The sequence below is a fragment of the Dermacentor albipictus genome, chromosome 6 (assembly GCF_038994185.2).
Source record: "Dermacentor albipictus isolate Rhodes 1998 colony chromosome 6, USDA_Dalb.pri_finalv2, whole genome shotgun sequence".
In the NCBI taxonomy this organism is placed as follows: Eukaryota; Metazoa; Arthropoda; class Arachnida; order Ixodida; family Ixodidae; genus Dermacentor; species Dermacentor albipictus.
The window spans coordinates 32,482,679-32,494,911 of NC_091826.1; the positions used below are offsets into that span (position 1 = coordinate 32,482,679).

Consider the following 12,233-nt stretch of genomic DNA (forward strand, 5'->3'; position numbering starts at 1 on the left):
ACCTACTTTAGACGCACGCATTCGCGGACACATATCATGGCGATATTGTGCTCCAAATACCATGACTGGACTAGAAAGAAAAGGTACATTTGTTTGGGCGTGTTTTATATGAGTGTCGTAAAGTCGCACAAAATGTAGGTAATGCTCCTTCGTTCCTTTATTCCAAATAAGCAATAGTACCTCCCATATCAGCTGTCTTTCGCAGTTCATGTAAGCAACCTCTCCCGGGTGGGAAAACATTCTTTGGGCAGCCGACGTAGCTGGCTTACCACTAATATTGTTTCCAACATCTCTGCGTATCCAACGTCTCCATGTATTAATTCCCTCAGTCTCCAGCAGCTGCGTAGGCAGGGCATCGAAATTCCCCAATAGACAATGCGAGTGCAGAAAATAAATCAACACTAAAATAAACATATTGATTTTATGATGCCATACTGTTCGTTTACTTGACGCACAACTCAGAGTCAAACACAGTTTTGGAATTGTCAACTGTTTCAAAGTGTTTCGCTGTTACTTGTTCTATTTAAATGCGTAAGCATTTCTATGCCTGCCCAACGAGGAAACCTGTCTGTCCATCCGTAACGTAATAAGAAATCGATCTCTAGATAGGCCTCGCACGTCTCGCATCTACACGAACTAAGCGGCGCGAACACATCGCACACGAAGCTATCAGCACTCGGCTAACTTTCTATTCATCGCAGAACGCTTTCCAGAAAGGACCCGTGCGGCCGCGCCATGTACATCCGCCTAGGCGTTTGGTGTACGGCTGATTATGGTTGATAGTGGTTCGACGCGGATGAGTAATAGGCAAACGAGATTCAGCAGCTTATGATGGACCGGACTCTCGCCAGCGCACCTGGCGCCGCCAACTGCAGTAGTTTGCTTGCGTCATCAATTCCACTTGCGCCGCCGTCCGCAGCAGTTCGTGTCGCCGCAGCGCGGTCGTTTATACTGGTCAGATCAAGTTTGATGACATGGGTACTCACACCGGGCTGCGTGGAGATGAGCAGTTTCTGCGTGAGTTCTTTCTCGTTATTTTGCTTCTGTGGGTCGTATACTAACGATCGACCCATTGTATATTCTAGGGTGGCCCAGCTTAGTGGCTTTGGCATTACGCTGCTAACCCCGAAGTCACGGGTTTCATCTCAGCCGCGGGGTCCACATTTCGGGGGGAGCGGGATGAAAGAATGCAATTGTAAATGCAGGTTACGTGCATATCAGTAAGAGGTGGTACGAAATTAACTCACCGTCCTCCACTATACGGCGTGCCTCACCTTCCCCTCATGGTTTGGGGCACGTGAAATCGCATTATTTTTTTTTTTTTGCTGGAGTGAACATTTTCTTTGTCGCATGCAATACGTTCCCTTCTCAAAGTCCATTTGATCTTGCCTGTCGATGCAAGCTTGATCGCAGTCAGGGAAGACGTCCATGCGGGCGTCGGAACTCTGACGAGCTGCAACGTTCCATTCCATAGGCCTCTGTTTCAACCTTGGAGAAACAAGGAGCTCATTCATTCATTAATTCATTCATCTAACAATACAAGCATTGCTTATATTACACACAATGAAAAAAATGTAAACCGAAGTTGTTGGGAAACCTTATGTGATAAAGCGCAATGTATTCAAACGAAACACGAACCATTCGACTCTGTGAAGGCGGACGACCATGCAGCGAAGCTCTTGAAAACCGCCTACAACAACTGCAGGGGATAGTATGCGATGCTCTGTGGCTTTAGTGTAGTGGTAGTAGGGCAACGGTAGAGTAATGGTTGGAATGGGAGCAACCCTTAACTTGACTGCACGCCGCCGCCTGTAGCTGCGCTGCTACATTGAAATCAGCTTCTAGGCGGGTTATTTCATATGCCAAAGGCTTCAGGGACGTCACACCCCATGTGAAAACGTCGCGTCGTCGTGACAGCTTGCGCACCAGTAATCTTTACGTGGAAAGTCTTGCGGGGAGCGCTACGTGCTTCGTATTCCTATCAGCACCTCCTTATCATCAGTTATGTGGCTCCGATGCTATTTTTTCAAGCTTGTTCTTTATTGCAACGTATGCTGTTCTCTACGTTGTACGAGTGATTTTTTTTCGTTTATGTCCCCTCGTTTCTGAAGTGTAGGGAAGCATTGTGCCCCTTCCAGTGGCAGCTGCCAGGCTGCTCCTCGCTTCTCCTATCCTGTCAAGTGTATATAGGTTTTCAAAAAAGAAACAAGAATGTAAGCACTGTTTGCTTCTTTGCTGAGTCCTTGTAGCTTCTACCTTATGGAGCTGTGAGTGATTACATTGTTTGAATGCTTACGGAGGTAAGAGCCATTGATGATGGTTTTTGTTCCCGCAGAACAAAAATACACGGAACCCTATTGTTAAACTTGTTATTACACGGACCTTATCATTTCGAAACTCCTGAAAACGTGGAATCTATTTGTGCAGCATATTTAGGTCTCATGTTTTTACAATACCTCTCTGCAGGAAGTTCGCCACTTCATTTGAAAACAGGCAAGGTCGTTCGAGTATAAAAATTAGGTAACAGAGACTCACCCTTGAATTAGTGCCCCATTTAATTAATTAGTGTGCCTTGTAAAGTCATGGAACGCGTCATCTGCTCACAAATTATTAACTTCTTGGACTCGAACAAAATTTTCATCCTTCACAGCACGGGTTTCGTAAAGGGTTTTCTTGCGAAACCCGACTAACGCTATTCCTTCACGTATGCACACTAATCTTGACTGTAACATGCAAGCTGAATCCACCTTTCTTGATTTTGTGAAACCTTTTGACAAAGTTCCCCATCGCCGTATTTTGCTAAAACTTTTGAAGCTGAGCCTACATCCTAATACTCTTAAATACATTGAAGAATTGTTAACTAATCGTTCTCCGCTTAACGGCCATCTGTCCAAACCTCTCCCGGTTACCTCAAGCGTTTCGCAAGAGTCTGTCCTCGGTGCCCTACTATTCTTCATATGGATTAGCGACATACCCCTGCATGTTTCCTGGAGTATACGAATGTTCGCTGATGAATTCGTCATTCAAAGCACCATTACTAACTGTCATGAGCATCATATCCTTCAGACACAGCTTAACAGCGTACTAAATTGGTGCAATGATTGGCTGATGTCCCTCAATATTACCATATGTCAACTCATGTCTTTCTCTCGTCAACACGATCCCTACCGCTCAAATTATTCACTTTCTAACAGATCAACTGAACTAGTACAATCATATAAATATCTAGGAGTCACCTTCTCTTCCAATTTATAATGACGCACCCATATTATTAACATCATTTCAGCATCGAACAAAACACTCGGTTTTTTAGGCGCAACCTCCGCCTTGCTTAATCCCATGTTAAATTGCTCGCGTATAAAGCCCTCGTAAGACCCAGATTAGAATATGCGCCTGCCATCTGGAGCCCGTATCAAGCGTGTCTAATCATAGCATTGGAAGCCGTCCCAAATCGTGCCGCCCGATTCATTTATTCTTCATATTTATACGACTTCAGTATTTCACCTTACAAAGCACAATCCGGACTTCCGTCCCTCTCCTATCATCGCCGCATTGCTATCCTCGAACTTTTTAGCAAGCTTTTTTTATTCTCTCAATCAAGCACCGTATATCACAGCCGCAGCACGCAAGTCCTACCATACCTGTCATTCATTTCAAATTGGCCGTCCGCCATCACACACTACTACGTCTTCTGCTTCGTTATTTTTTAGTGCACCTACAGACTGGTACGGCTTACCCTATGACATCGTCTCCATTGCTACATCATTTGCCTTCCAAGAACGCGTAACTGGTCATCCTCAATGCTAATAATCTTCGCTGTTTGTTCTTTATTTGAAATGAATTCATAGAATTTATTGATAGGAAAGACAAGTAATCCCACCCCTTATGTAACACTCCTAAAATGGAGGTTTTTAAGGAAATAAACTGGACGGAACTGAACCCCAGCCATGTACAGCTTCGCTGTAAAAATAGTTTCCAACCCAAGCTGTGAAGGTTGGCGTACAGCAAAGCTAAAAACAACAACTGGAATGATTATGCATTGCGACGTAGCTCGAAATTATTCACATGACTACATGCACTTTACCTAATTATTAGCCTCAGACGTTTCAACTGCCTACGCCGCCATTGTTGCACCTACAAAGAGCGGACCAGAGAGTGTTCTCCTTAGGCGTCCCTTTTGTACAGCGCTGTCAGAGCACAAATATGCTGCTAGGCGGATTCTTGTTTTAAATATGAAAGTGGAGTTACGTCACTCCTTGTGTCGCATGATACAACAGCCGTTTCTCGGCAACTGCAGCTTATGCAACCGCGATCTTCGTGGCGAGCACTTGCATCGAACGCGATGCGCCAAGGTGAACTTTCTGGGTTTTTTCCTGCAAGGCAGGCGCCGCCGGTGCCGCGCATGCGTGGAGGCATGTGCCATCTGGTGGTGCTACATGAACCCAGTGGTGCTCCCGGCGGGCGCCAGGCGTTGATAAGTTGCGCCTTTGCCTACGGACACAACAGACCCATTGGGAAGTAGAGCTATACAGCTTCGCTGTAAAGCAATTGAGCAGCCAAAAATGCGCTTGAGCGTGCAAATAAAGGCAAAATGAAACTTCTCCGCACTTCAGCAAGTTTTCGCGAGCAAATTTCTATAGACACGCGGAATTTCACCTTTAAAGAAAAAAAAAGTTGATGAAAAAGCTTGCGCTTGCAGCATCGGCAGCTATGAATTCCATGAGAAACTGAACTTTTTAAAATAGTTGAAATCAATCATGTGCTAAATAAGGTTTTAAAGAAACCTGAATTACTGTCCAAGTAAGAAAGATTGTATGCATGCTGTTTTGAATCACGCTGAGAAAACAACAACAATTCTGATATCTCTGACATCCAATCTGAAGCCTGAAACTAGCAAATTTTGATCGCTTGCTCAAATTATCACGATGTCACTAGAGGGGTTTTGTAGAATCTGAATAAATGAAAATAAGGTTTGTTTACTTCTCCCGAAAATATAATAAGTACGCGTCATCTGAAAAACACCCCACTACCATGCACTCGTTCCTTCGGGAAAACACCGTCATTAAACGGCTGCAGTGGAAATGCAATATGAACAAGAGAGAGAGAGAGAGAGAGATGAAAATGGAAATGTAGGGAGGTTAATCGAGGATGTGTCCGGTTGGCTACCCTACACTTCGCGAGGGGAAAAGGTGAACAATCGATAAGGAGAGAAAAGAAAAATAACGGTCAGTCATTCACAGTCGGTATAAGAGGAATTTTCATTGTCACAAGCGTTCACCCAATCAAGTATCCTTCATCAAGCGAAGGAGGGCTTTTGTGGCCTTTTGCACGCAAAAATGCATAAGCCATGGCCCAAGGATCTTTTCCTCCGAGAGTGCTCTATTATCCAGCAGGTGGAGCTTAACTTGTAGACTACCTCGCTCAATGTCAAAGGATGGGCAGTGACACAGAATGTGTTCTCGAGTCACATTGGACCAACACAAATTGCACGTCGCACTGTTGGCCATCCCTAGTAGGAATTTCCTTAGTTAAATAAGAAGAAAGCAGTGAAGCAACATTACTGTATCGCATGTGGTCGGGCGTCGCATCTACCGATGTTTATTCAATGTGAACAATACTTTAATCTATAATATAGATCTGAATTCAGAACACCACTTCCTATGGGAAAGTGCTGCAACGCAGCCTTTGGTGAAGCTATGTCTAAGGAGAGCTTGTGTTATCCTGTATATCATCGGTGAAAAGTCTGAAAGAATTAAGAATATTTCAGTTGAAAACATGATACAAGAGTCAATATACTTCCCCTTTGAACCAGCCAGTCACACAGCGCTTAAACCTAGCTGCAACGGCTGCTGTGGTTGAGCTAGGCTGAGAGACAAAAAACAGTGCCCTAGTTCTTCCGAATTGTGGGGATAATTCAGTCACACAGCTTCGCTGTCTTTGATGCATCAGCCGACAGATTGAAATGCGCCTGAACGATTCTTTCAGGGCTTTACCCGCATGGCGCGAAATACGAAAACTGTGGCATAATTTAGCGTCTGCTGGCCGCTACATGTGCAATTGCAAAAGTTTTTGGAAGACAGTGATACCACTCGTCTAACTCGGAAACCGCCTGTAGGTAGCAAGCGGCGTTGGCGTTTTCAGCGTATAAACACGTAGCATACGCGCACAAGCACACGACGTCAAACACACACACGCACTGTACATCTATACTAGAAGTTCGCTGAAACATTAGGAAAAAGCTTATGATGTTTCTGTTGCCTTTTCATGGCGTTTCCCTATTCTGTCGGCCCGCTGACGCACCATGGCGGCCCCTTGGACTAGTGGGATGCAGGCCGAGAAGTCGATTATTAGAAATAATGGTATCATTCTAACAGTGGAGGAGAGCGAAAAATGCATGTGTGCGCTCGTTTCTGTGAACTGTAGAACAACGTAGGCGTTTAGAATTATTCCACAGGCATCATATTTTCTGCCTCATATCCAAACTGCAGTTATGACAAAGCTCCGTTTATTGACGTCACTGATTGATTCGCGAACTAATGCTACCCAGCATGACGCAACCGAGCTCGCCTCGTCGTTAGTGTGAGATGTAAACGAGTATCCAAGAAGTAAAATAAAGTATGACACCGCAACTTTAACGCAGGCCAACCACGAATAGCACAAATTAAAACTATAGCGTTTACCTAGCTGATACGGTCAAAACACCCATACGGGCATGCTCACCGGTTCATCGCACTTGTAATCAGGCTGAAAAAAAAACTCACATGCCTTTGTTTTCAGCGGCGACCTCCTTTCTATTAAATATCTGCAGCGTTTTAGATATTGTAAGGACCGTCGGGCAGACGTGCCTGCAGAATTCCAAAGATCAATCGCTCTGATGTCTGGACGCAGGTTCGTCACCATCAACTCAATTCTGGTCGCAGCGGAATTTTTATCCAGAAGTATCGAAACAATAAATTTGGCATTTAAGACGTTGCCTCCCCCAACTCCTTTTATTTGACAAATCAAGCTGCTGTGACATTGCATGGTGTGACTGCGTCTGATATTGGAGGTTTAAATACGCCCTTCATCGATGGCGCTGTACAAAGAGATTGTCGCAGATATGGCTTAAGGTCGTAATCTTAGGCCTGATCACTCCAAACGTTAACTTTGTCTGGACGTTTCGGTTATACGAAGTACTACAAAGAAGTATCAAACACGAACGTCGTATTTACATCAATCACTTCAGCAGCCGCACGACGATAAGCGAAAGAGAAGTATCCAGACGGGCGCCATAAGGTTAGAAACCTCAGGAGGAGCGCAAAAGGAATACAGTAATAAGGAACGCGAACAGCACGATAATTTTATTTAAAACAATGGACTTCAAGACATAGCTATGCTCATGTCACGCGCAAAGGAAGTGAAAAGAACGATTCAGAAGGGCAATACACAGTCATTGACCACGAACGTTAGGTGCTCCTGCGATTCCGCCATTCATTTCTTGATCGCTGAGGCAGATGCAGAACTTCATCTTTCCGTCTCGTAGGAAATCACCAATTGTCAGTGACTGAATGTCTAGACCGAATGCGAGATGAAAATGTACCAACGAGTTTTCATCGCGCCTGCAGTAACAAGGCATGAGACAGGAAATCAAGGAAGAATTTTTCTCTCCGACACCATCCTCCACCGTCACGTGCCAAATAGGCGGCAAACACCTAGAGTCCTCCAGCATGCCGTAAGACACGATCTCCATATCGAGATAAGAATTAAGACCATTGCAGTGCTTCCAGACGGCAAGCGTAAAGTACGTGTCCCTCATGTGCAACACCGAAATCTGAGCAAACTTCTTTCGACCTCCCTGCCATTGAATGATTTCGTCGCAGTTTTCCAGGGTCAGAAGATAGACCACTCTCCCAATTTGTGTTATCCTGGTGAGTGTCGTTGCCAGCGCACTAAATAAATGCTGAATGCTAGCTTGCATAGGCGTACTATGAGCAATGACACACCTGGATTCATCCTGTGGCGAAGTTTGCCACAAGCTTTCGAGAGCGTTGAGTGACCGGTTGGTGAAGTGTTCCAACTTTCGGAGTATCAGCGCCTTTTCCGAACGCCACGACAGCCGCGACGACGTGCTGGCTTTCTCCGCCGGATATTGCGGCGAAGTTAGCTGGTCCGACACTGTCGGAGAAATATTCGCGGCGATTCGAGCCATCTCACCCTTCAATTGGCGCTCGCATTCTCCGATCTGGCGAGTCATCCCAGCGAATCTGGTTTCCTGGCTTCCAACTTGTTCTGTAAGCTCATTCAGCTGACTCTGAATCACTGGCAGCAGCCGATCATGGTTGGCATCCCCCAACGCCGCTTTCAGGTCTTCAAGGGCAGCGTTCACGTCTTCAAGGGTCAGTGCTGTAGGTTGCGAGGACTCTGTGATCGCGGCAGAAACACGGGCAGTGCATCCGGCTAGGTAGTGCGTTGGCAGGTTTCGGTGCTGGACTCCTTCGCCGCACCGCAAACATTCCACGGTGTGAAATGTGCACTCGTTCTCGTAGTGCTGCAGCATGCGATCCATGGCCCCCGTGTACTCGCAGCCGTGCTCTTCGTTCCAGCAGTATACCTTGATAGAACATAAAATATATCAATACCACACACTACAATTTTTGGACGACAAAACATTTTTATAAAAGGCGCGTTCTTTCGCTGTATTGAAAACGTATATTGGCGTGAAGTTCGGTGCGAAGCAACGTGTACGCGATATTCTGTAGGGAAGTAATGCCCTAGATCAGCCAAGCAATATCTGTCGCTCTCTAAGCTTTGACAGGCAGCAAACCTGAACAATAGGTTACGGCTAATCACTTATTTGTGCTCCTAAATAGAAATACAGATACTCCAAATCTTAAAGCTGGTTTGGTAAGCCGGAATCGAGGAGAAAATATACCACACTTCAACCATACTTCCAGCTTCTAACTCACCTACGGCGAGATCAGCATTGTTGCGCGGTGAAGACCACCCATCCTCTTCTCGCTTGCTATCTTGCTCCTAAAATAAATGCGCTCGTCCAGTTCGGGCCAAATAGCTTTCATAGGGCGGTTTGTAGGGGGAAATATGATGGACGGCAGCGGTTCAGGAATAATGTCTTAAACTAAGAATTTTAACCAAAAGTAATGCTGGAGGCAACGCTATTGTTTAGAAGAATCACTAGTGAATTTCTCCTTGCCATGTACCCAACTTTCATTTCTGATGTTTTAGTGCGAAGTTCAAAAGAAGAAGGAGCAATGTTTGAAGAGTTGTCATTGATCACTACATGAAATGGACCGATTTCGCAATCTCGCTTGAAATGTCGCGTCGAAACGACAATACCGAAACGTCAGTGTGACGTCGGACATATTAATTTACTGCCTTTCGGTGCATTTTCCTTTCTTGATCTATGACACTAAATGAATGAAATATTATTGAGGTCCAAGACAATATTTCCCATGAGGCTACACTGAGCTAGTGTTATTCTAGTGCGTGAGTTTTGATAGACATAGAAAATTAAGGTTGGGCAATAGTAAATCGCACATTCTTATCGTTAGGCATGTAGATAAGAAGTAGCGCAACCAATGGTAATGCCAAATTCCCCTAGTCCCCAATTTCTCCCCGCACCTCCCAAAAGAAGAATGCCAAAAATTATTTTTTCCTGCTCACCTTCAAGGCATTCGCAATCCTTGTAGGAAATTCATAACCGACGCCCTCCGCTTCTTCGAATTGCACTAGATCCAACGGACAATGTCCAACGCCTCCTTCAAAACTAGCTGCGTGGCAAGATTTGCACAGAGCGTGACCGCATGGCAACAGCACCGTTCGTTTTGGAATCATGCAGCAGAGGCCGCACACACGTGAACTGGGAACCTCGTCGACGAACCGCATCGGTCGCCAGTTGACGCCGGCGACGACGTGGTCTCGAAAACGGTGCACCCGTCCTCGCCCGCGATCCGGCATGGCGGTGTCTTCAAGCGCGAATCCTACGCTCAAACAAGAGCGCACTGGTGTTTTCAACCGAGATTATAGCTAATGAGTGGTTTGATACGCTATGGCCAATGCAGCAGCAGGGTCAGATAAAATGAGCCCTGCACAGCATCGCGCACAATACGGAGTAGTTATCGCACCTTGACTTTTGCACGGCGGCGAGGAACAAGCGCTGCGTTGTCGTCAACGACAGCCCATCCATATCGATACCGAGGATTTCACCACAGCGAGTGTGTATAGATTGTGCTCGTTTTTCCATTATAACTTACCGCCAATCAGCTATTCAACATGGCTCAGCAACTGAGTCATGAAGAGAAAATGACTTATTTCTTATCGTCAGCTATACACTGCACGTTGTAAAGAAAGCTTCTACATGTAAACTGATATCAGATAAAGGCAAAGTCAAACATACGAATAGCATATTTAAATAAGGAATGCCGATGTCTTTACCGTAGAACAAAACGAAGTTTAGAAGTTTGGCCCGACGGGCGTATCATTGACCGCAATAGCAATGTTGAGCGCAGCACTTCAGCTCCTCAGACGGGGTTTCTACTGTACGTGGTTACGACGTATTGACGCAATACATCACACAAGAACGCTTCGGCGGTGCAAAAGAAACAGCGCCGCGACAATTGCTAGGCGTCGCACAACGCACGCGCGATGAAAAGCACCGCCAGGTGGCATTGCGGGCGTCGAAGCCCGATTCTGCGCGAGATGAGACCGACGATAAACCATCAACGTTTAGTCAGCGCCGTGTTATTATCATGAGTCAGCATCAATTTGATCTGATATCTCTTAAATATGTTCTATATTGTCGAAACGGTGTAAAAATATCTTACGATGTATTTATAAAAGCCTACATTTACATATAAAATTGATGCAGAATATACGAACCGTGGAAAACAGAGGACGGGACGCTAATTTAATGTAATCGCAAGCTTGTGTTACTGCTTAATATACTGACATCACCTAATGTTAACAGCTGCTGCGTTACGCTATGTAGATGCAATACGCTGATGCCAGATGCATGGTGCGGTATTGCTTGTGTTGAAGCAATAAACGGAAATTAATTAGGTTGACTTCTTTCTTGGATGGAACCGAACCATCGTCTTTGCTAGACATATCACTACATCCATGCCCGAGCCGTCTTTCCGCATGCTCAATAAACTAGATAATTCTAGCTCGTTATGGTGCAAGTGGCATTACAAGTAAGGGTTTATACGCAACGTAACGCTTGACGCCTAATGGGCCTACCCGCAATTCAATCTCAGGACTATTTGCCCCATTTCATGAATGTGTTGGTAAATTTCCTTTAGAGTAAATGTCCCTTACAGAAAGAAATAACTGGTCACCGGAATGTCCTCCACCGTACAGCATTTCCGCAGGAACCACTAAAATACCCGCAAACTATTATCTGCAACTTTAGTTAGCGGGCAAAGTGCGAAAATCAACCGATGACATTTAACGAAGCGAAATTTCCATCTGCGCGTCAGGTAGGATCAGTTGGCTCGTGAGCAACTTTAACCAGTTATGTTGAGTTTCTTACAATGAAGGAGTAAAATGCTTCGGGCCAACCAAAAGGTATATCCACTAGAAAGAAATCACGGGTGATTTTTTGTTTTGTCTTATAGCTCTTTTCAAAAGTGTTCCGCTTGCTTCCTTTATGAATACTGCCGCAAAAGGGTGTTTACCTTACGTTAGCGTGGAAATGGATAATTTCGTCACGTTGCTCCTCCTCTATTTGTCACACCACGCAGCCGCGCAGCAAGCTTTGTCCACTTTCCCCGGTATTTCCATCATTTCCGGAATATTGTCAGTCACAGAAAAAAAAAAGGAATCTTGAATCACAGAGCCCACGAGCAAACTAGCTCGTGTATTGAAAGCGGCATGAGCAGACTAACAGAATCACAGTCGAAGCGATAACATCGAAAGCGCGGCGCTTTGGCGCAACGAGTGAAGCGACCAAATACGAATACGTAGGACGCCGAGAATGCAATTCCCAAATCACATTTTATTTCTGCAAACAACTGCGTCAATTTAAAAAAATCTAGGTTGGATGATAGAGAAAATATACAAGATTCATTGAATTTTCCCTTGGCTACCAGCAAAATGGCAACCCTTTATTGCCAACAATCGAACTAGCCGAACTGTTCACCCACTGCGTAAGACCAAAGAATTCATTCGCTGGCTGAGAAAACAGCAAGATGAGTGCTGGAAGTGTCATTTAGATGTAAGCCGATGGCTTCAGGCTG

At 45.1% G+C, this 12,233-nt stretch overlaps 1 protein-coding gene across 1 annotated transcript; it reads right to left on the reverse strand.

Annotated features, from left to right (window-relative positions):
• Positions 1-7,429: 7,429 nt before the first annotated feature.
• LOC139061457 (uncharacterized) lies at positions 7,430-9,757 on the reverse strand. The gene is made up of 2 exons (XM_070541452.1): positions 9,661-9,757; positions 7,430-8,590 (listed from the first exon to the last, which is right to left on the reverse strand). The coding sequence occupies exon 2, from the start codon at positions 8,543-8,545 to the stop codon at positions 7,430-7,432; it is 1,116 nt and encodes a 371-aa protein (XP_070397553.1). The 5' UTR covers positions 8,546-8,590; positions 9,661-9,757.
• Positions 9,758-12,233: the final 2,476 nt, after the last annotated feature.

Excerpts from the sequence above, each read along its gene's own strand:
- LOC139061457 (XM_070541452.1), bottom strand. The coding sequence starts at position 8,545 with ATGGATCGCATGCTGCAGCACTACGAGAACGAGTGCACATTTCACACC.